This window comes from Chrysemys picta, chromosome 3 (genome assembly GCF_011386835.1).
Source record: "Chrysemys picta bellii isolate R12L10 chromosome 3, ASM1138683v2, whole genome shotgun sequence".
NCBI lineage: Eukaryota > Metazoa > Chordata > Testudines > Emydidae > Chrysemys > Chrysemys picta.
The window spans coordinates 206,683,628-206,703,461 of record NC_088793.1 but is presented as its reverse complement, the minus strand read 5'-3'; the positions used below and the strand labels follow the sequence as shown (position 1 = coordinate 206,703,461).

The 19,834-nt window shown below is 51.7% G+C and overlaps 1 protein-coding gene across 6 annotated transcripts in view; it reads left to right on the top strand.

Moving 5' to 3' along the window:
• Positions 1-19,834, top strand: part of KLHDC3 (kelch domain containing 3) — a 39,982-nt gene that overhangs the window by 18,994 nt on the left and 1,154 nt on the right. For 4 of the 6 annotated variants that reach the window (XM_008167035.4, XM_008167034.4, XM_065589890.1 and 1 more), the window contains 6 exons: positions 2,237-2,308; positions 2,550-2,763; positions 3,105-3,191; positions 4,987-5,095; positions 18,868-18,941; positions 19,474-19,552. In XM_008167035.4, the coding sequence (XP_008165257.1) occupies positions 2,237-2,308; positions 2,550-2,763; positions 3,105-3,191; positions 4,987-5,095; positions 18,868-18,941; positions 19,474-19,552 (635 nt within the window). Of the gene's footprint in view, positions 1-2,236; positions 2,309-2,549; positions 2,764-3,104; positions 3,192-4,986; positions 5,096-16,442; positions 16,691-18,867; positions 18,942-19,473; positions 19,553-19,834 lie in introns of all 6 variants that reach the window. The other 2 variants (XR_010600001.1, XR_010600002.1) reach the window with 2 other exon arrangements.

Genomic DNA, 19,834 nt, shown 5'->3' with positions numbered 1-19,834 from the left:
GGGGCTCGGGTCCCAGTCGCTGGCCCCACTCCCCAGCCACTGGCCCCATGTCTGGGGCACAGTGCCTGGCCTCGCTTCTGGGGCCTGCCCCACTCATGGCCCTGCACCGGGGGCTCTGCTCCTGGGGCCCTGGCTGCTGGCCCCATGCCTGGCCCCCCACTTGGCAGTAGCCCTGCTCCCAGGGCTCCACTCCCGGGGCCTGGCCCCATGGCCGGGACTCTGCTCTTGGCCCCGCACGTGGGGTCCTGGCTACTGGCCCCTGCCCAGGGCTCCGCTCCTGGCCTCATGCCTGCCCCCACCTGTGGCCTCGGCCCCCTTACCCCTGTCCAGGTCTCCCCCTCCCAGAGACACAACCCTGCTCCCAGCCTCAGTGCGGGGGGGGGGGGGGGAGAACAGGGGTAAGGGGGCTGGCTTTCAGCACCCCCACTAGTAAAAATGTTCCAGCGCCACTGTGCTGAACACTTTCCAGCATAATCCCCTGGTTTTAGTTCCTGATAACTATGCCAAATTTTAGAAGTTACAGCTGAAATGTTTTAGGCTCGGTCTGTGGAATATTTCAGGGAAAAAATAAACAAAAACAAATAGCCTGTTCTTGAGAACAAATCTAGCACCTCAAAGGTTTGGAGCCAAGTCTCTAAATTGACATCTGCTCTAGGGTCAAAGGGAAAGCTACTTTGGCTGACCCTGTGAAAATCCACCTAGATTTGGCCAAGATACGAGCCATAGAAAACTGCCATTTGTATTTGTGCAATAGAACTTATTCTGTGCTGCTTAACTCTCCGACCGTTCCGTCTGCCCCAGACGTGCCCCAAGCCTTGCCGAGTTCCCCAGGAGAATATCGAAGTACTGTTAACCTAAGGGCAGTTGTGCTGGTCTAGGAGCCAGGAGACCTGCTCAATTGTATTCAAGTCTTGTTTTGGCTAACAGTAGTTCTGTCCTTGTTTAGCAAGTTCTCATACTTCTACCCTTGGAGGCAGGTAAGTGTGATTCTCCCCTGGCCCCTCCCCCATTTTACAGATGCGATTGCACGAGCTCACTTCTGGCAGAACTGGAAATAGCAACCAGGTATTTCATGATAGACACAAGTCTTGGTTCCTTCGACACGCTGCTGCTCAGAATGAGTATGCCAACTCTGTATGCTTGGCTATGTGTAATGCTAGCAAATGTGTTTTCTTCCCCCACTGTAAAGGCTGGCCAGCTAGATAACAGCTTGCTACTGCTACTTGCTAGCAGAGTTAGTCCAGCGATTTGAGCTAGAGGATTATGCAGTGGATCTGATGATCCTGGATTCAAACTGGCTAATGACCTATGTGTAGGGGTCACTTCAGTTGCACATGGAACTTGTGGGTCTCTGTTTATAAAAATCCTAGGAAATTACATACAAAGCCCATTAGTGTCATGAAGTCAAGCACTTACATTCATGCTGGCAATTCCTAATGTTGCCTGGGCCACTTTGGTTCTGCCCCTTTGTGCATGTGCATTATGATGCAGTCTTTAACTACGTGATCACTTACTGTCTCTTGTCTGCAGGAACTTTTCCTCCTCATTGCTCAGGATGAACAGTGAATGAGGCTGTTGTCTTAAAATCCTTGCCTCACTTGTAGCAAAAGTTAGAACGTGATACTGAATGAGCTATGGAGTTGCAGGAAGAGCTAGGATAACTTTGTAGTTCAGGAACTGGTCTGGGACCCAGGAGGAAGAGGCTTTGCCACAGACTTCCCATGTGGCAATGGACATACCGCTCACACTAGGATTTTCACAGGCCGTGGGGACCTGACTTTCAGAACTGCCATTTGAACTGTGTGGGAGCTGTGGGTGCTCAGTATCCCTGAAAAATCTAGCACTAGGCATTTCGAGCTGGGCACCCAAAAGTAGTGAATAGTTGTGCAACTATTGACTGGAGACGCTGGTTTGCAAAGCACTCTGATATTACAGTGAGCACCAGAGAAAGCCCAGGGGGCAATTAATAGTTATTCCAAATCCAGTGTGGGCTGTGGATGATGTCCAGTAAACAAGGCCTGGGTCCACCTGCTGAATGCCAGGGATAAGAAATCCTGGGCAGCTGCCTCATTCCCAGAGGCTGTCCATCCTGTGCATCGAATGAGCTTTACATCAGACGCGAGTCAGTGGACTTCCAGCTTCCAGAGGATATTTCAGGTCTCTAGGCCATGCTAGTGTTCTGAAGGCCATGAGGTCCTGGTCTGCCTAACAGTTGGGTAATTGGGCTCTCTTCCAGGCTGACTGCTTCTCAAATGACATCCACAAGTTGGATACCAGCAGCATGATGTGGACTCTAATCCCAGCAAAGGTCAGTGTCTGTTTATCCCTTTGGCCCATGTAGAACCCTTCACCTCCGTTACCCTTCAGGGATGTTGCATATACCTGCTGTGTAGCTTCTGTCTCACTTGGTTGGATCCTGCAGGAGCGTAAGTTCTCTGCGGGCTGACTGCTCATCTCTGAACTTGGCCACCCAGACCCAGTTATATCCTCTCCCGGGGTAATCTGTAATTTTCACTGGCTTTACTTACTAGCAGCCTGTGTTGTTCCAGGGCACACCAGCTCGCTGGAGAGACTTCCACTCGGCCACTATCATTGGGACAAAGATGTACGTATTTGGTGGCAGAGCAGATCGCTTTGGGCCCTTTCACTCCAACAACGAGATCTACTGTAACCGAATTAAAGTGTTTGACACTGAAACAAACTCTTGGCTGGACTCCCCTCCTACTCCATTGCTCCCTGAAGGCAGGAGGAGCCACTCGGCATGTGAGTTGTCTCACTCCAGGGAACAAGGGGAGTGGGAGGGCTTAGTGAGGACAAATGGGAAGGAGAAGAGGTGTGCGCAGCCTTCCTGGCCTGCTCGGAGAGTGAAAGCTGTCTCTAGTTCTCTGGGTAGAAGGGGGGATGGCAGGGGATGCACAGTGACCCGTGTCCTGCAGGAAAGCAGATGCATGATGTAATCCCAACTGCGCATGCTGCCTCAAATGTGGGGCATGTTGGAAGAGAAGTAACTGGGACCTCTTTCCTTTGTATTTGTGGCTGTTGGGAGGCTGGTACAAGCTTGGTTCTGTCCTGCGTGTGCTGATGTTTCTCCTTGCTCCCTGCAGTTGGCTACAATGGGGAGTTATATATATTTGGTGGCTACAACGCACGTTTGAACAGACACTTCCATGATCTCTGGAAATTTGATCCAGGTATTTAGACTCAAACTTTTCTCACTTTATTTGTAATGTGGTAGTGCCCAAGGTCGTCGGTTGTGATCAGGGCCCCCTTATGCTGGATGTAATACGCCCATCCTGGACACTGTCCAGGCCCCAAAGAGCTTGTGAATACCCACACCCAAAGACATAGATACACACTATCAACAATCTGGCAGTGAAATGCTGTGCTTTGACATTACTGGTGTAAATGAGCTTGTGACTTTTCCATAGTGCTGGCTTCAAATCTCTTTGCCAGGAACAAATGAGAGCAAACTAATGCAGACATGCACTTTTAGCCAGAAAAGAGGAGTCCGATTCACCCTCTGTGGCAATACGCTGCACTATGTCCAGGAACGAGATTATCTAAAGCAGGAAACTTCAGCAAGGAGGTGAAGGAAAAATGGTGGGTAGGCTAGGGTTCCACTGGAGAGTGTGGAACTGGGGGAGATCCTGGCTTCAGCAGGGGGAAGCCATTCACTTTGAACTCTAGCCTGACCCCTCCCAACACCCCAGCCCCCTGCTGCTTTGATACCAAAAGACTTAATTCTGCAGACCAAGAGGAAGGGCTCGTTTTGCAAACCACTCTTCTAGTGGTCTGAGCACACAGCTGGGAGCCAGGAAGTAGAGTTCAGCCCATGACTATGGGCAAATCTCCGCAGTGTCTCTCAGGTCCCCCATCTGTAGAAAGGATGATGCTGTCCTACCTCCTGGGGTGTTGTGAGGCTGGATTAATATTTGCTAAGTGCTTGTAGTGCTTGAAGGCCTATAGAAGTGCAAAGTGCTTGTCTGGGGGATAGTAATCTGCTTTCTTCAGAGACAGATCTGTGGGCTAATGGGTATGCTGCTGAACAGGATTAATACCTGCAATTTCCTGAATGGGTTTGACATTTTCAGGAGCCCCAGCAAAACATCCATTCAAAGCTGTTTGTCCTTGCTCTCCTCTGTTAAATGGGGACTTTGCAGCCTTCAGTCTCCCGTTCAGCAGTCCCTTGTCACAGCTGCCCTCTCTTCAAATGGGCATAGGCGTCACTCTTTGGGAACGGCTCTGCACTTAGTGCAGCTGTCAGCAGGTGGCACTGCATCCATGTGCACCCTTCAAGAGACGACACTGAAGAGTTGTGTTTCAGGAGAATGACTGATGGGGAAGGGATGCTGGCTGGTCTCTTGCTCATGGTCATGTTCCCACTCCCATTTCTCTTCTCTGGCAAATCTGAACCAAGCTCATCCCTGCAGTTCTGAACCTAAACAGCTTGGGCTTGTGTAGAGAGACTGGCTTTGTTTCTGCTGGATATAGCATTCTGTTGCTGCACATGGGAGGGGGAAGGGGCTGAAAGTTGTTTTCCTGGCTGAATTACCAGAGGTGAGTTTGGCAGGCTGCGTGGATGGGCTCAGATCTCCCTCGGGTCAATTACTGGTGGAGGTCATGTACGTGACCCTGATGGGGTAACCTCAAGAGACTCCACAACGCCTGTCACACTGCGCTGACTCCCACAAATTGTATTTGAGCTCAATGAGAACCTTCCCTCTGCACTTGGAATAAAGGCCTTCTGAATGCTGTGTCTGCAGAGGAATGCTCCTCTCTTCGTGGTGGGAGGGGACATGGGGAGGCTGCTCTTTACATCTGGTAGAGTTCTGGGACCAGCCTGGCAGGTCCCTGTGTTTGATGCACTGTATTGTTTAACACTTGGTAGTCTGCCTAAGACTTGGGCTTGTAAATATCTGTAACTCGGGCTATTCGGGGTTTGTCTGGTCTCCTGTTCCAATGACAGACTTGTGGGTTTTTCCTCAGTATCTTTTTCCTGGAAGAAGATCGACCCCAAGGGGAAAGGGCCATGCCCTCGCCGCAGGCAGTGCTGCTGTAGAGTGGGGGACAAGATCATCCTCTTTGGGGGCACCAGGTGAGTACTGGGCCAGAGTTGTTTCCCCTGGATTCCCTTCACTCCCAGGCTGCAGTCAGCTCCTCTTTCTTCACATAAAAGGGATTAAATGAAGCCATCCTCCTTCCTAGCCCCATAGGGATTGCACATCTCAGCCAGATAACTCAGGACTTTTGAACACAGGCAAAAGGTTGGTTGTGGTCAGTCACTGTTGGTGTTTCAGTTCTGATGCCCTGAGCAGGCTGATGAGAGGTGGTTTATCAGACCGGGGTGGAGAAATACATCTGGATTCATAGGGCGTTGTCTGGGAGGAGACTGAATGAGGAGAATGTGAGTAGGGGTGGCATAGGTGGCCCTCTGAACCTCTCCTGTATCCCTGGACAACTGAGCGTCCCCTTCATTTCCACACCCTGCCTGCCTGTGACTGCTCCCCCATCTCAAGCAGGGGTTGTTAATGTGGGTGTTGTGGGGTTCTGGGCCTGGGCAGAGAAGATCTCTGCCCTGACACACATCTCTGGCTCATCACACCAAGATTCTGTTTGAACTTTGAGCCATAGATGGCTTATCAGAATGGAGATCTTCTCTACCTGCTAGGACCTGCCCTGTCTCCCCCTCATACATTCCCTCCCTGCTCATCCCTCCTCCACATAGTCCCACCCCATATCATACTGCCCTATGACATAAACAAGGGCTCTTCTACCAACAAACTCTATTAAAGCAGTTTGATTGCGTACGTGCCAACCTGCCCAGTTAAACCCTTAAAAGCCAGCCAGTTAAGTGAACCACCTTTTTAACTTCTTATCCCGCACATGACTCTCGCTGACCAAGCACCTCTGCAAGGAGCTCCTTTGTATCTGCCAATGTTTAAAACCCACCCGATTCCTCTAACTCATAGTAAGGCACCAGCACCGTGCTATCCCCCACGGAACCCCTCAGCTAGCACTGTGCTATCCCCCATGGTATTCGGGTGCCCCCAAGGTAGGTCTGTCAGGCCAAAGCACTAAGAGGCTTTGTAGCCTTTAGTGGAAAGATGATGACTCTGAATCCTCATCGGTATGTGCCAAGCCCTGACTCCTCCCTCCCCATTACTTTCGGATCAGTTCACGTGAGACTTTCTGCCTCTGGTACCAAGCAGACGATATCCCAGTACTGCATTCTTGCTTGGAACCAAGAAAAGCAGATCCCTTCCCATTCTGCTGCAGCTCAAAGTTGAAATTGCCCCCAGGGTTTCCTCTCTGTGGGTACAGGGCACCTTGGCGCCCTGTGGTCATTGTCTTTCTGTGTTAATGGCCTCTCAGACTTTAGGGCCAGAAGGGACCACCAGGATCATCTAGTCTGACCTCTCTGAGGAGTGGTGACAAGTTCTAGGTCATCTCCTTCTCCAAAGAGCGAAGAAAAAATTCCAAGCATCTTTGTACATCACCCAGAAGTAAAAGGACACAGTCTTCCTTCGCTTCCTCTCAAAGCATGGTCTAGTGGTCAGCAGAATACTGGGAGTCACAACTTCTGGGTCCTACTCTCAGGCCTGTCACTGACTCACTCTTACCTCACCATGCCTCAGTTTCTTCAGTGAAATAGGAGTAATGAACTAACCTTCTGGGAAGGGGGGTGGTGTGCAGTACAGCTGTGCAGCACAGGAGAGCCCTGAGTGAAAGGGGTTATGGGGGAAAGGTGATGTTGTAAACTGTTGCTGTGGATCCCAGTCTGTCCATCTGTAGTAAACCTCCAAGACCGAAGTGTCCCTTGCTGGGCACATCCCTTCTGCCCCTGCTGCTGAAGGTGGCTGCCTGTCTAGTAGCAGGGAATGAATATGGAACTCCTGCTCACTAGACATCAGAGGGGTAGCCGTGTTAGTCTGAATCTGTAAAAAGCAACAGAGGGTCCTGTGGCACCTTTGAGACTAACAGAAGTATTGGGAGCATAAGCTTTCATGGGTAAGAACCTCACTTTTTCAGATGACTTGCATCTGAAGAAGTGAGGTTCTTACCCACGAAAGCTTATGCTTCCAATACTTCTATTAGTCTCAAAGGTGCCACAGGACCCTCTGTTGCTGCTCACTAGAGCTGCTTGTGAACCCCTCCACATGATCACAATGGCAGTGAACTACAGCTGGGTGACAATTCCTGTGCAGCCCTTGCAGAAGTGCATCTGGCTGAAGTTTCCATTTGCTAATGGGGGCCCTGGAGTTAGGGATTTAGTTGTCAAACATTAGCAGTGACCCCGTCAGGATGCAGGGCAGCTGGATGTGGCCAAGAGACTTAGCAGCTGCTAAAAGCAAGGAAATGCCCCAGCACCTCCTCAGACCCTCTGCTCTCTGAACTCTCAGCAGTGACAGATTATGGCTGTGTAGCCTGGTTGCAAATCTGCTCCAGGTGTCAACCACATGTTAGTTCAGATGCTCTCATCAGCCTGAAGTGGATCAAACACCTCTGGGCAGGGGCTCTCCCAGGGCCCTTGGCATGGCTTGCTGAGAGCCCTCGGGTACTGATGAGTGGCAGAGACCAGGCAAGGACTTCAGTGTCAGTCTGTACAGGCTTTGGTGTGGGGCTGGAGGATGGGTCACTTCTGCCTTAGCCTCAGGTGAAAGTTCCTGAAGGATTCCAGCTGAACTCTCCAAACTGCCACAGTTGGAGTGTGGGAAACAGTGACGCTGGGGGTGCTTTTCAAAGCAATGGTCCAGGATTAGCGAGTCCACTGAGAGCTGAATGAGCAGGTTGGGTGAGGGTAGAAAGTCTGCTTGGTGCCTCCTGTAGGCAGCGAGGCTCTTCTCTGAAAGCGCTTTGCTTCAGCAGAAGGGCCAGCCTAACAGAGCCTTCATTCCTGCACTCTTGTCTCCATTATCACAGTTTATGCTGAGCAGATAGGAAGCTGCTGCCTTAAGACACATTGAGAATCAACCATTTCACATTCTCCGAGTATGGGCTCGAATAGTATGCAAGCAACACTGGTTCTTCAAACCGAACTTTGGTAGCTAGTAGGAGCTGCTGCAGATCAGGATTGCTGGGCCTCTCTCAGAGCTGGGGAGAGGGGCTAGCTAGCCGGGGAGGGGCTGGTTCACTTCCTGCAGGCAGTTATCAGGTGTGTTCTGGAGCTGGCTGGCTGGCTTGATAAGAAGTTTTCCAGGAAGTCCTTGTAAATGGAGAGCTCCCTATAGTCTGGATTGTCTGCTGGAGGCTGCAGGTCACCAGGAAGTGGGGAGAAAGGGCAGAGATAAAATTTCAGCACAGAGGAAGGGATTAAAGAGGAGAACTGAAACAATAACAGCAGGCAGCCCCTGGCCAGCTACGTGGCAAAAGCGGCTGGCTCCTGGTGAAGGGAAAGTGAGGCCCCTCTCTATTCTGCCTGTCCCATCCAAAGGAACTGTTGTCTCCCTGCTGTGACGGCTGCCTCATTGTCTCCGTGCTAAATGACTCTTGGAGGAGTCCTTTAGAAGCTGGGCCAGGCAGTCGGTGTATCTGGTGCCATGTGGTCCAAATGTATTCCTACACTCCACCCAAAGACCCTCCGTCTGTGCCCTTTCCAGCCCAGCCTGCCCCAGACACTACATGGAAATGCAGTGTCCCCCCAGATCTCAGCCACGTCCCTCCCACACTGAAGCCGTCCGAGTCCTAGCCACAGCCTGCCTTGAGGCTTGTGGGGCTCGGGATCCGAGGGCAGAGAGGATGGACCAGGCTGTGAGTTTCTTCTCTGCATCTCCCAGCCCTGCCTCTGGCAGATGCAGGGCCGGTGCAAGGATATTTTGCGCCCTAGGCGAAACTTCCATTCCCCTCCCCTCCCCCCCCCCCCCCCCCCCCCGCGGCACATCGGTTCATTGAGGGGCAAATCCCAACAAGCCTTGATAGACCCCAGGGGCCAGCCGTGCCCAGTGGCTGCTCCCCAGACCAGGTTCCCTGTCCCCTGAACTCCCCTGGAGGGTGCACAGCTCCCCACCCCGGCAGCCCCCGCCCAGAGTCCACTCACTGGCTTTGCCGGGCTTGGGCCGCTGCAGCAGCTCGGCAGGGAGGAGCCGCCTTCCAGAGGCACTAGAGAGCCAGAGCCTCCCGCTTGCGGCGGCAGCGAGCCCCAGCCATAGAGGAGCCGGCGTGGCGCAGGGGGGCAGCAACCCCGCAAAAGCGGCAGCGCCGATAGCGGAGAGCAGCTGCCGCCCCCCGCCCCGCCCCTCCTGCCCAGGCTACAGCCCGGTGCGCCTCCCCCCCCCGGGGGGGGGCTCCTGCAGGCTGCAGCAGATGCATGCGGGCGGCGGCCCCCGTGTGCCCCCCAGCTCCCCCCTTGCCGCGCTCGGTTCTGCGGCTCCCGGGAGTGTGAGCTGCTGCTGGGGCGCAGGGCCCTGAGCCTGCTCTGGGAGGGGCGGCGAGAGGAGAGCTGGGGGCTGCCGCCCTCATGCATCTGCTGCAGCCTGCAGGAGCCCCCGGGGGGGGGTGCTGCCGCTCCCCACTAGCGGCGCTGCCGCTTTTGCAGGGTTGCTGCCCCTCGGCGCCGCGCTGGCTCCTCTATGGCTGGGGCTCGCCACCGATGCTCTGGCTCTCCGGTGCCTCCGGAAGGCAGCTCCTCCCTGCCGAGCCAGGGCACCGCTTTTTGGCACCCCACCCCCAGCTGACCGCCTAGTTCGCCTAGTGGTTGCACCGGCCCTGGGCAGATGTGAGGTGCCTAAGTCTGAACCAGCCTGAGAGTTTCTACCTACCCCAGTGCTGCTCCACACGATCCCATGGCATTCCTGCCTGCAGCCAGCTCTGCACACTGCAGCCACAGCGCTAACATTTTTAACCAGGGACTTTCCAAGTAAAACATGTTGGTGTAGTATTGTGGCTACCCCATGAACAGTGCAGAGTTCAGGCAGAGTGCCCTGTTAGCTCTGCCTCTGGGTCACAGGGATTACAGTATGGCCAGATCAGACCCCCTCCACTATAACGTTACAGAGCCCAAGGACCTTGGAGGTGAGTGGGAGGGATGGTCTTCCGTAAATGTTCTATTACAGGGTGCTTGTGTACCTAAGGGGAGCAGGAAAACTCTGCCGGACCCTCTAAAGGGGAAGCATCCTTGTCTTAGGCTGTGTGTCTCCTGACTCTTGTGTGTTTAGGAGTGAGGTCTCTTTCGCATGGAATATACAATGTGTAACTTGAAAAGGAATCTGGTAAGGAACCCAGGGTTTCCAAATGAGCTCGGCTGCCCCTGCTTTTCCATCCAGGAGCCCCCGCTCAACCAGCTGCTGCTGCCTCCGAGCCCTCCCTTTCTCCAGCCTCCACTCTCTGCCCAATCTGTCCAAGAGTGTTGGAAGCAGCTCAGAGTGCTGGCCACGTGGGCGATGGGGCCTGAAGCAGGAAGCTTTGCTGGTGTCTGGCTGATAGTGGATGAGGATGTGTCCTGAGACTCCCTTTCCTGGGAGCTGTTCACACTGACATTTAATCCCTTAACTGCTCTCCTGGCCTTGAACTCGGCTTCCCTTAACCCCCTGAGTGTGGGTGATAATTCAGCAGACGGGGGCTGCTGGCTGTCCCTCTGAAAGATAAGGGATGCATTAGGGTTTCCTGTAACGGGGATGTGAGATAAGATTAGATTATCCTGGCTATGAAACCGCCACACCGTGGTGGGATTAAAGGGCTCTTTCCTGAGCTCGGACAGATGGGACCCATCAGCAACAGGTACTGTCTCTGCCAATATGGCCACTGCACTGCTCACTCATAGCAGCAGGATGGTAAGGCGGCCCCTACGCTTGGTGCTGGGGTGGTTGGCTGCCTCCACATTCTGTGTCCCCTCTGCCTTGGGGCCCTTACCAGCCGATCCTCATGCACAAAGACTTGAGACGAGCAGAACCTGAGTGAGAAGTCGCCACTGATGCTCGTCTGCCAGTTGAAATCTGAAAATATCCATCTGTGTCACTTTAAACTTACCCCATCCCATGCTAGAGTGGAACTTGTGAACTCAGACTCTTACGTACCATTTTTAATATCTGATGATAGCTTTCCACCATGGAGATTGTGCTGTACTTATTCAGAGAACAGATTGGCAGGGACAGTGTGTCCTGCATTAATGTGCCTCTTGCCAGTCGGGAGAAGGGATTAAGTCACTCTGGCTCACGTAGGTCTTGGCTTCTCTACTGGGAATGCACCAGAGGGTGCCAGTCTGCTAGGAGCTAGCCTGAAATTGGAACTCCTTTCACAGGTCACAGAACAGCCATCAGATGGCAACAACTTAGGTTCCCATTAGCTGGGACTGGCTTGAAAGGAGTGGTGCAGAGATCACTTGGTACCATTCCTTTAACCAGTCAAGCCTCTGAACTCGTTGAGCTGTGTCCGTTTTAGAATGGAGATGAAGTAGTTCTGACTGACGCTTACAGTGACCCCCTGGTTAAGGCCTGTGACAATGCGGTTCTGGCGGAACCCAACTGAGAGTGCCAACTCAGGACAAATTGCTCAAATAGGGCAGTTACAGCCCAAGGCTGGGGTTTTTTCCACCTCTAAGGCAAACCAAACCAGCCAGACTAGGAGAACTTCGGTCTCACAAGCAATCTCCTTAGACACTCCAGTTTCCCAATACTACCACCAGTGCCACTCGTTATGGGGACAAATGGTTATGAAAACCACTACCCCAGTAAAAGAAAAAGGTTCTCCTGATCCCAAAGGACCAAGCCCCAGACCCAGGTCAATATACAAATCGGATCTTACCCACAAATCACGCTTTTGCCAATCCTTTAGAATCTAAAATCTAAAGGTTTATTCATAAAAGGAAAAAGATCGAGATGAGAGTTAGAATTGGTTAAATGGAATCAATTACATACAGTAATGGCACAGTTCTTGGTTCAGGCTTGCAGCAGCGATGGAATAAACTGCAGGTTCAAATCAAGTCTCTGGAATACATCCCCCGCTGGGATGGGTCCTCAGTCCTTTGTTCAAAGCTTCAGCTTGTAGCAAAGTTCCTCCAGAGGTAAGAAGCAGGATTGAAGACCAGATGGAGATCAGGCATCAGCCTTATATAGTCTTTTCCAGGTGTAAGAACACCTCTTTGTTCTTAAATTACAGCAACATGGAGTCTGGAGTCACATGGGCCAGTCCCTGCATACTTTGCTGAGGTACAAGGCGTATCTGCCTTCTCTCAATGGGTCCATTGTATAGCTAATGGTCCTTAATGGGCCATCAAGCAGGCTAGGCAGAGCTAATCTCAGCTTGTCTGGGATGTCACCCAGCAGCACAGCATAAGTTTGCCATACAGACAGTATAGAGCCAATATTCATAACTTCGACTACAAAACTGATACATACATATAGACAGCATAATCATAACCAGTTACCCATAACCTTGTCCTAGACACCCCATTTGACCCCCTTTATACAAGATTTGGGTGCCACTACAGGACTTTGGTTGCAACAATGATCTATATGGTCCCAGTTTATGTCAATAACGTCACACCCCCAACGCAAAATTGATGCAGGAAGGGATGACACAAACATCACTGACTGCATCCCAAGAGCTCCCCATCCTGGGTTCTGTCTTACTACAGCTAGTATTGGGTTAGAAGCCATACCAGTGTATAACAGAAATGGTTTATCAAAATCATGTTTAACCACATGAATGAACCTCTTTACAACCTCAAGGTAAAACTTAGTTAGAACAATAGTGGATTGGATCTGCTCTGGCAGCATGGTTCCTGTATGTGTTATGTGATCTTGCCAAGAGCTAAAGAAAACAGCTACTTTCCAAGGACAAACTTTTGGAGAAACCCTCCATAGGCACAACCTTAGGATCAATCCTCTCTTGTGCCTGGTTTGTATTAACTTGACTGACCATAGCTTTAATATCATTTCCAATCATAATATCCTTAGGGATTATGTCTTTTACTCCCACAACCATGGTGCCCTCCAATCCCTTCCATTTCAGGTGGATTTTAGCCAAAGGCACCCTGACAAAATACTTAGATAAGGCTACAACAGTTACATCTTCACCTGGCAAATAATCTTCCTTCCTGACAAGACTTGCTTTAACCAGAGTAATATCTGCTGCGGTGTCCCTCCATGCCATACACCTTACTCCATTCACTTCTGCACTGCTAATAAACTCTGCGTTATTTCCCCCATATTTAGCTTTAATGTGAGTTTTAAGGTCAAATTCTTCAGAGACCACAGAAACAGCATTTGCACACAGGGCACCAATGCTGGGCTCTGTGTGGCTTGCCTGTGAGTTTACAACAACAGGGTTAGCATTTGCCGTGGCATTTAGGGTTGCTGGTTTTGGGCTGCCCTTCAGTGTCGGGCAGTCTGGTCTCATGTGGCCCAGGATACCACAGTGATAGCATGTAACCTGTTCCGTCCTGGGATGTGAGTTCCTACCCTCCAGGCCCCCTTGAACTCCTTTAGAAGAGTCAGGTTTATTTTTAAATCCTTCCCTCCTCTTGAACTGGGGGGAATGGTGATTACTTTTCCCCGGGGTTTTACACCCTTCTCGAGCCCTGTTTTGGGTATGGGCATCCGCAATCTCTGCTGCCCGTAGGACTGACTCAGGGTCCCTGTCACACACAGCTGCTCTCACATTGTCAGGCACAATGTCTAAGAACTGTTCCAAAGTTATCAAATCCAGCAGTTTTTCAAAACTCCCATGCGCCTTGGCTCCCACAACCCACTTTTTAACAAAACCCATCAGCTTATGAGCACATTCTACAAAAGTACAATCCTTAGACATTTTAAACTCTCTAAACTTAACTCTGTAAGATTCAGGAGTAACCTTGAACCGCCTTAACACAGAATCCTTAAACAGCTCATAATCTAAGGCTTCTTGTTCCCCCAAGTCATTGAATACCTCCCTGGCCTTTCCAGTCAGTCTGGTCAGCAGGACAGGCATTCGCTGACCCTCGGGGATCTGGTACAGATTGCAGAGGCGTTCAAAGGTAGACAAAAACTCCTCTATATCCTCAGTATCATTGTAAATGGGACACATCCTTTCCCAGTTTTTCTCATGGCGGGGGGGAAGTGGAGTACCAGGTGGGGATGACTTTCTCCGCTCTTCCAGTACTTGGAGCTGAAGTCTGGCCGTCTCCTGTTCCATCCTGTGAGTCTCCTGTTCCATCCTGTGAGTCTCCTGCTCAGCAGCGAGCAGCTCTAGACGTCCCTTACGAGCTCTCTCATCAGCCTCCTTCTCTAATTCTGCTATTTTTTGCTTCTCCAGCAACCGAAGATCCGCTAGCTTCTGTTCATGCTCAAATTGCAGTTTACTTGTCACCCTTTGCATCCTAATTTTTTCTGCATCTTCTGCAGCCTCAGGTAAGGGCTGTGCTCTTGCCCCCTGATCACTGGCTATTAACAGATTTCTCAGTTCTTCCTTTGTAGCTTTCTTTCTAAAGCTTATCCTCTTTTCTGAACACAAATTTTCCAGGGCTTTTTTGCCAAGTCCCTCATATGCTCTTTGCTCAGCCATTGCAGCAGCTCTTTAACCAACAAAACTCTCAATCCCAAAATTCAAATTTGGATAGCGTGGGGTTCTGACCCAAAGCTTAATTGACCTGGTTCTGTGGATCCTGCCGACTACGCCACTGTGACAATGCGGTTCTGGCGGAACCCAACTGAGAGTGCCAACTCAGGACAAATTGCTCAAATAGGGCAGTTACAGCCCAAGGCTGGGGTTTTTTCCACCTCTAAGGCAAACCAAACCAGCCAGACTAGGAGAACTTCGGTCTCACAAGCAATCTCCTTAGACACTCCAGTTTCCCAATACTACCACCAGTGCCACTCGTTATGGGGACAAATGGTTATGAAAACCACTACCCCAGTAAAAGAAAAAGGTTCTCCTGATCCCAAAGGACCAAGCCCCAGACCCAGGTCAATATACAAATCGGATCTTACCCACAAATCACGCTTTTGCCAATCCTTTAGAATCTAAAATCTAAAGGTTTATTCATAAAAGGAAAAAGATCGAGATGAGAGTTAGAATTGGTTAAATGGAATCAATTACATACAGTAATGGCACAGTTCTTGGTTCAGGCTTGCAGCAGCGATGGAATAAACTGCAGGTTCAAATCAAGTCTCTGGAATACATCCCCCGCTGGGATGGGTCCTCAGTCCTTTGTTCAAAGCTTCAGCTTGTAGCAAAGTTCCTCCAGAGGTAAGAAGCAGGATTGAAGACCAGATGGAGATCAGGCATCAGCCTTATATAGTCTTTTCCAGGTGTAAGAACACCTCTTTGTTCTTAAATTACAGCAACATGGAGTCTGGAGTCACATGGGCCAGTCCCTGCATACTTTGCTGAGGTACAAGGCGTATCTGCCTTCTCTCAATGGGTCCATTGTATAGCTAATGGTCCTTAATGGGCCATCAAGCAGGCTAGGCAGAGCTAATCTCAGCTTGTCTGGGATGTCACCCAGCAGCACAGCATAAGTTTGCCATACAGACAGTATAGAGCCAATATTCATAACTTCGACTACAAAACTGATACATACATATAGACAGCATAATCATAACCAGTTACCCATAACCTTGTCCTAGACACCCCATTTGACCCCCTTTATACAAGATTTGGGTGCCACTACAGGACTTTGGTTGCAACAATGATCTATATGGTCCCAGTTTATGTCAATAACGTCACAAGGCCGTATGAGCATTTCCAGCCTAATTCCCTTTTGTCAGTTGCTTATAACTGTGTCCGGCTTCCCCCTTTTGGGATATGAATGGAGTGGCTGAAATGCATCTTGAAATAGCGTGTAACCAGGAAGAGAAGCTGTTTGAGACCCAGAAAGTGATAAAGGCCCTATACATATGACTTGCTAAGAGCGGCCAGGGACTCTTGGGAAGGGCAGTGTGGGCACCAGGGCCCTGCTTATGCACGTTTCAGTATGCTGCAAACCTTCATCGCAAATGCGCCTTCGCGTTTTCTGCTGAAGAAGTTGGGGATGTTCTGAGCTGGAGCCAAGCGATGCCATTCCTGGGGAGGAGAGGGCCAGGGTCAGGCCCAGGCCCAGGGCTGATGTCTGCATGAGGAGCATTGGCACCTAGATACTTAAGCAGGGGTGTCGCACTTGGCCACGTTTCACTAGAGTCTGCAGACTCTAGCTTTTCATTTTTAAGCATTTTCCCTAAGATGATGGGCACTAGCAATTAGTAGCTACAGAATTGCAGTGTGAGGCTCTGGGGAAGTCCTGATAGCTACTAGCTCAGCAGTTGCTCTTTTCACTGGCCTGTCGCAATCTGGAGCCTTTGTCTTGCACCAAAAGCACCTTTCTTTGGGGAGAGTATTAGGGAGCTGTGTTTGAGAGTGCTACAAGAGCAGCCCTTCTACCTCTGGAATTGTCTGGCTCGCTGCATGCGCTGGTTTCATCCCCGGGAGGGTCAGTGCTCTCTGTCCTGTGACCGGCAGGAAAAGAAAATGTTGTTTACTTGTTACCTGCAAAGTCTCTGCAGCCCAAGGAACGGAAATGGAGACCCAGGGACTCAGCTGCACACCGCAAACAAGCAGCAAGCTTATGAAGTCTCCCAGAGTGTTCTGGGCTTCCAGTTCTCCACTTGATTGCATATGTTCCAAAAACGTGGCAGGCCCTCAAGACATCTAACAAGACAGGACCCGCCCTGAAGAGCATGTGAGGGTTGGGTACTAGGTACGTGGGGATGGTGGAAGGATTCCCCGATGTTCTCCCTGAAAGGTGTTTATCAGCCTCTGTTAATTTTTCCTAGTCTAGGTTAGTTTTGACCTTGGCGCCTCCTTTTAAATTTTACTGTTACTGCTTTTTCTTCTTTCCCCAGCCCTTGCCTGTTTCCTCACTGCTGTAGCTGAGTGAGCAGCAGCTCCGCTATTGTTAAGGTTGGGTCTCTTTATAGGACCCTGTTCTAAGCGCTTTAATGACGCGTACTTGGACTGTCTTGAGTGTGCTGTGCCTCATGGAAGGGGAGTAAATAATCCGTCCTAGAGCCAGTGTGCCCGGCACTCTTTTCTTGCTTCTCACTGCATTCCATTTCGGGACCTGTCCTGCTCCTTCCCTCTGCATCCGCTCACTTGACAGGGATGGGGGCAGGCCCTAGGTCTGAGGGGGGGCTGGCCTATGCAGCACCAACTACTCCCACCATTGTTCTGCGCTGGGGGTCAGCAGAGGCTGGCTGGTCTCCTCAGTGTGGCCTTTTAAAATTCCTGGCTGCTTGACAGTTCTTCCAGAGAAACCTGTGTTAGAGGCCTGCCTCCCACAGCAGCAACATCTTAAAGCTGCCACTGCCCAGGTTTCCTAGCACACTCTGTCTGCAGAGAAGGCCCTAGAAATGTTGCTGCTCTTGAGTGCCCTGACATCAGCCCCGGATTCCGTTCTTTCGGTCTTGCTCCCGAGTCAGCTGCCTGCTAGGTGTCTCTGGCCTTCTGTGGTAATGAGTTCTCCAGCTGGTGCTGGAACATCCGGCCCCACCTGCTGTGGGGGCAGCACAAGGAGCATGGCTTGTTAGGGGAGGGGAGACGCTGGAGAAGGCTGGGCAGATGCTTGTGCAAACAAATCTGTATTCTGTGCCAGCCCAGTGTCCCCTTCCCAGCATGCTTGGGTTTCTCCTCCCTCAGGCGAGAGCTGCCTGGTCTCCAGCAGCTTGAAGGTGGCTCCTGCCCTGGGGCCCAGGCTTTATGTGTGTGCTCTGAGCTCTAGCGTGTGACAATTACCAGTCTGCAAAGGGCCAGCCATCTTCACAGCACTGTGTAAGAACAGGCTCCTGCCAGATCCTCTTGCACTTGAAATGAGAGAGGGGTCTGCATGAGGATGTCGCAAGGCTGAGGCCTCTGATCTGGGGTTGGGGGGGGGGGAGCAGGAGTGACTTTGGTACAGACACATCTTTCTCATGCACCTTAAATCTCCGTTAGGAGTCAGGTTCTAACTGGAGGAAGCAAAGTGAAGGAGAGGTCCCTGCAATGGGGTGGGAGCAGGGTAGTGGGGGAGCTGTAGGAGGAGTCTGAATGATGCAAACTGAGGCCAGTGCAGGCCTGAGAAAGTGATAGGCTAGAAACAGTGAATGGAGATGATTCTCCCTGCAGCTCTTGGGCCAGACTTGAAAGGGAGCTGGGAGGCCAGGGAGGAGGAAGGTGCAGCAGATGACAGAGCCTGGGCAAAGGGGAAGCGGGCCAGATTTCCAAGAGGAGATGGAGGAAGAACCAGCAGGATTTGGCAGTCGGCCTGAATAACTGAGCAGTCTAATCTGAGCTGGAGGCTGGAAGCCTCCTCCCAACTGGGAGAGGTGGCGTTCTTGGCTGTGATGGGGCGGGGAAGGACAGGTTTCCTAGGAAAGAGGGTTTGCTTTTTTTGCCTGGCTGATTGAGTTGGTGGCCAGCCAGCTAAGAGACAATTGCAGGTACAGGACTGAATGGAGCAGGGAAAGGCATAGGCTTCGTTGGCATAGAAGGGATGTGAATCCAGGTGGTCACCCGAAGAAGGCAGGTGGGAAGGGTTACTAAGGATGAGACCTTCAGGGCCCCTAATGTGGGAGAAGGAGGCAAAGCTGTCTTAGGGGGAACCTCTGAGCTAGAAGTGGGAAGGGAGCCAGTTGAGCCCTAGTCAGATGCCACAGAAAGGAAGGACTGTTGAAGGCTGTGGAGGCAATCCAGGAGGCTGCGGGCAGAGAGATTGGTGCCAGGGTATGGCTCCCCTCAGTAGAGTGGCAGGGATGGAAGCTAAATGCCAAGGACCTGTGGGGGAGGCTGAGGGGATGAGCCCAGGCCCCTGGTAGCTCAGCTCTGCTGTGAAGTCCCTCGTATCTTGGTAGGACCCAGGGTCCCTCCCTAACCCCTAGAATCAGAGCAACATCAAGCCCACATGAGGAGCACTGCTGCAATGACTGTTCTGATTGGCTCCCACAGCCCGTCTCCGGAGGAGGGAATGGGGGACGAATTTGACCTGATGGATCACTCAGACCTCTACATCCTGGACTTCAGTACGTGAGCATCTCCTCATCATGGGTGTGGCCTCCTGTCCTAGGCTGCCCTCTAGCCAGCTCTCCCAACCCTGGGACCTGAAGGCAGCTCCTATGGCCAGATCAAGGCCCCTAATAAGTGGCCTGACTTTAAAAGCGCAGTGCTTCCTGCAGCTCCTGCTGGAGTCACAGGGGGCTCTGCACTCCAGAACACTTCCTCCTGTTTCTAGCAGCCTATATACAGACATAGGAGCTGACCTGCAGGTGCCCAGGCCCTGGAGCAAGGCTGCAGCTGCTCTGTCTCTAGCTAGACTGGTTCACACCAAGCAGGTCCTGCTCCACGCAGGTGCAGCCTCTGGTCTGCCCCCGTCAGGCTGCACAAGTAGCCTAAGAGATCTTTGCCATCAACACCCATGTGGCTGCTGCCCATGGTAGTTTATCTGGACCCTGAACTGGTGCCTGCCCTTTTTCTCCCTTCCCCCAAGCAAGAGCAATTCCATCTCTCTCTTGGATGTTGGCAGCACTAACACCTTGTGTGCCCTTCTCTCCATAGGCCCTAGTTTGAAGACCCTGTGTAAGCTGGCAGTGATTCAGCACAGCCTGGACCAGTCCTGCCTCCCACATGACATCAGGTAGGGATGCTGCTCCTCCAGCTCTCCGACACCCAGCCTCTCAGCATGCCTGCCCCAGGCTCCCGGACCCAAGCCAGCTGTCGGTGGAAGCTGGTCAGGGAGCCTCACCCATGGGGTCTGCTTAGCTGGGCAATAGCACCATTGGGAGGGCTCTGGGAAGGTGTCACACACACTGATGGGGGCTGGGCGCTGTGCTCTCAGATCCTTGGGCAACACTCCCACACAGGCCCCTAATGCCCCACCTCCTCCTGTCTGCCCACCCCTTGGCTTGCCAAATAAACA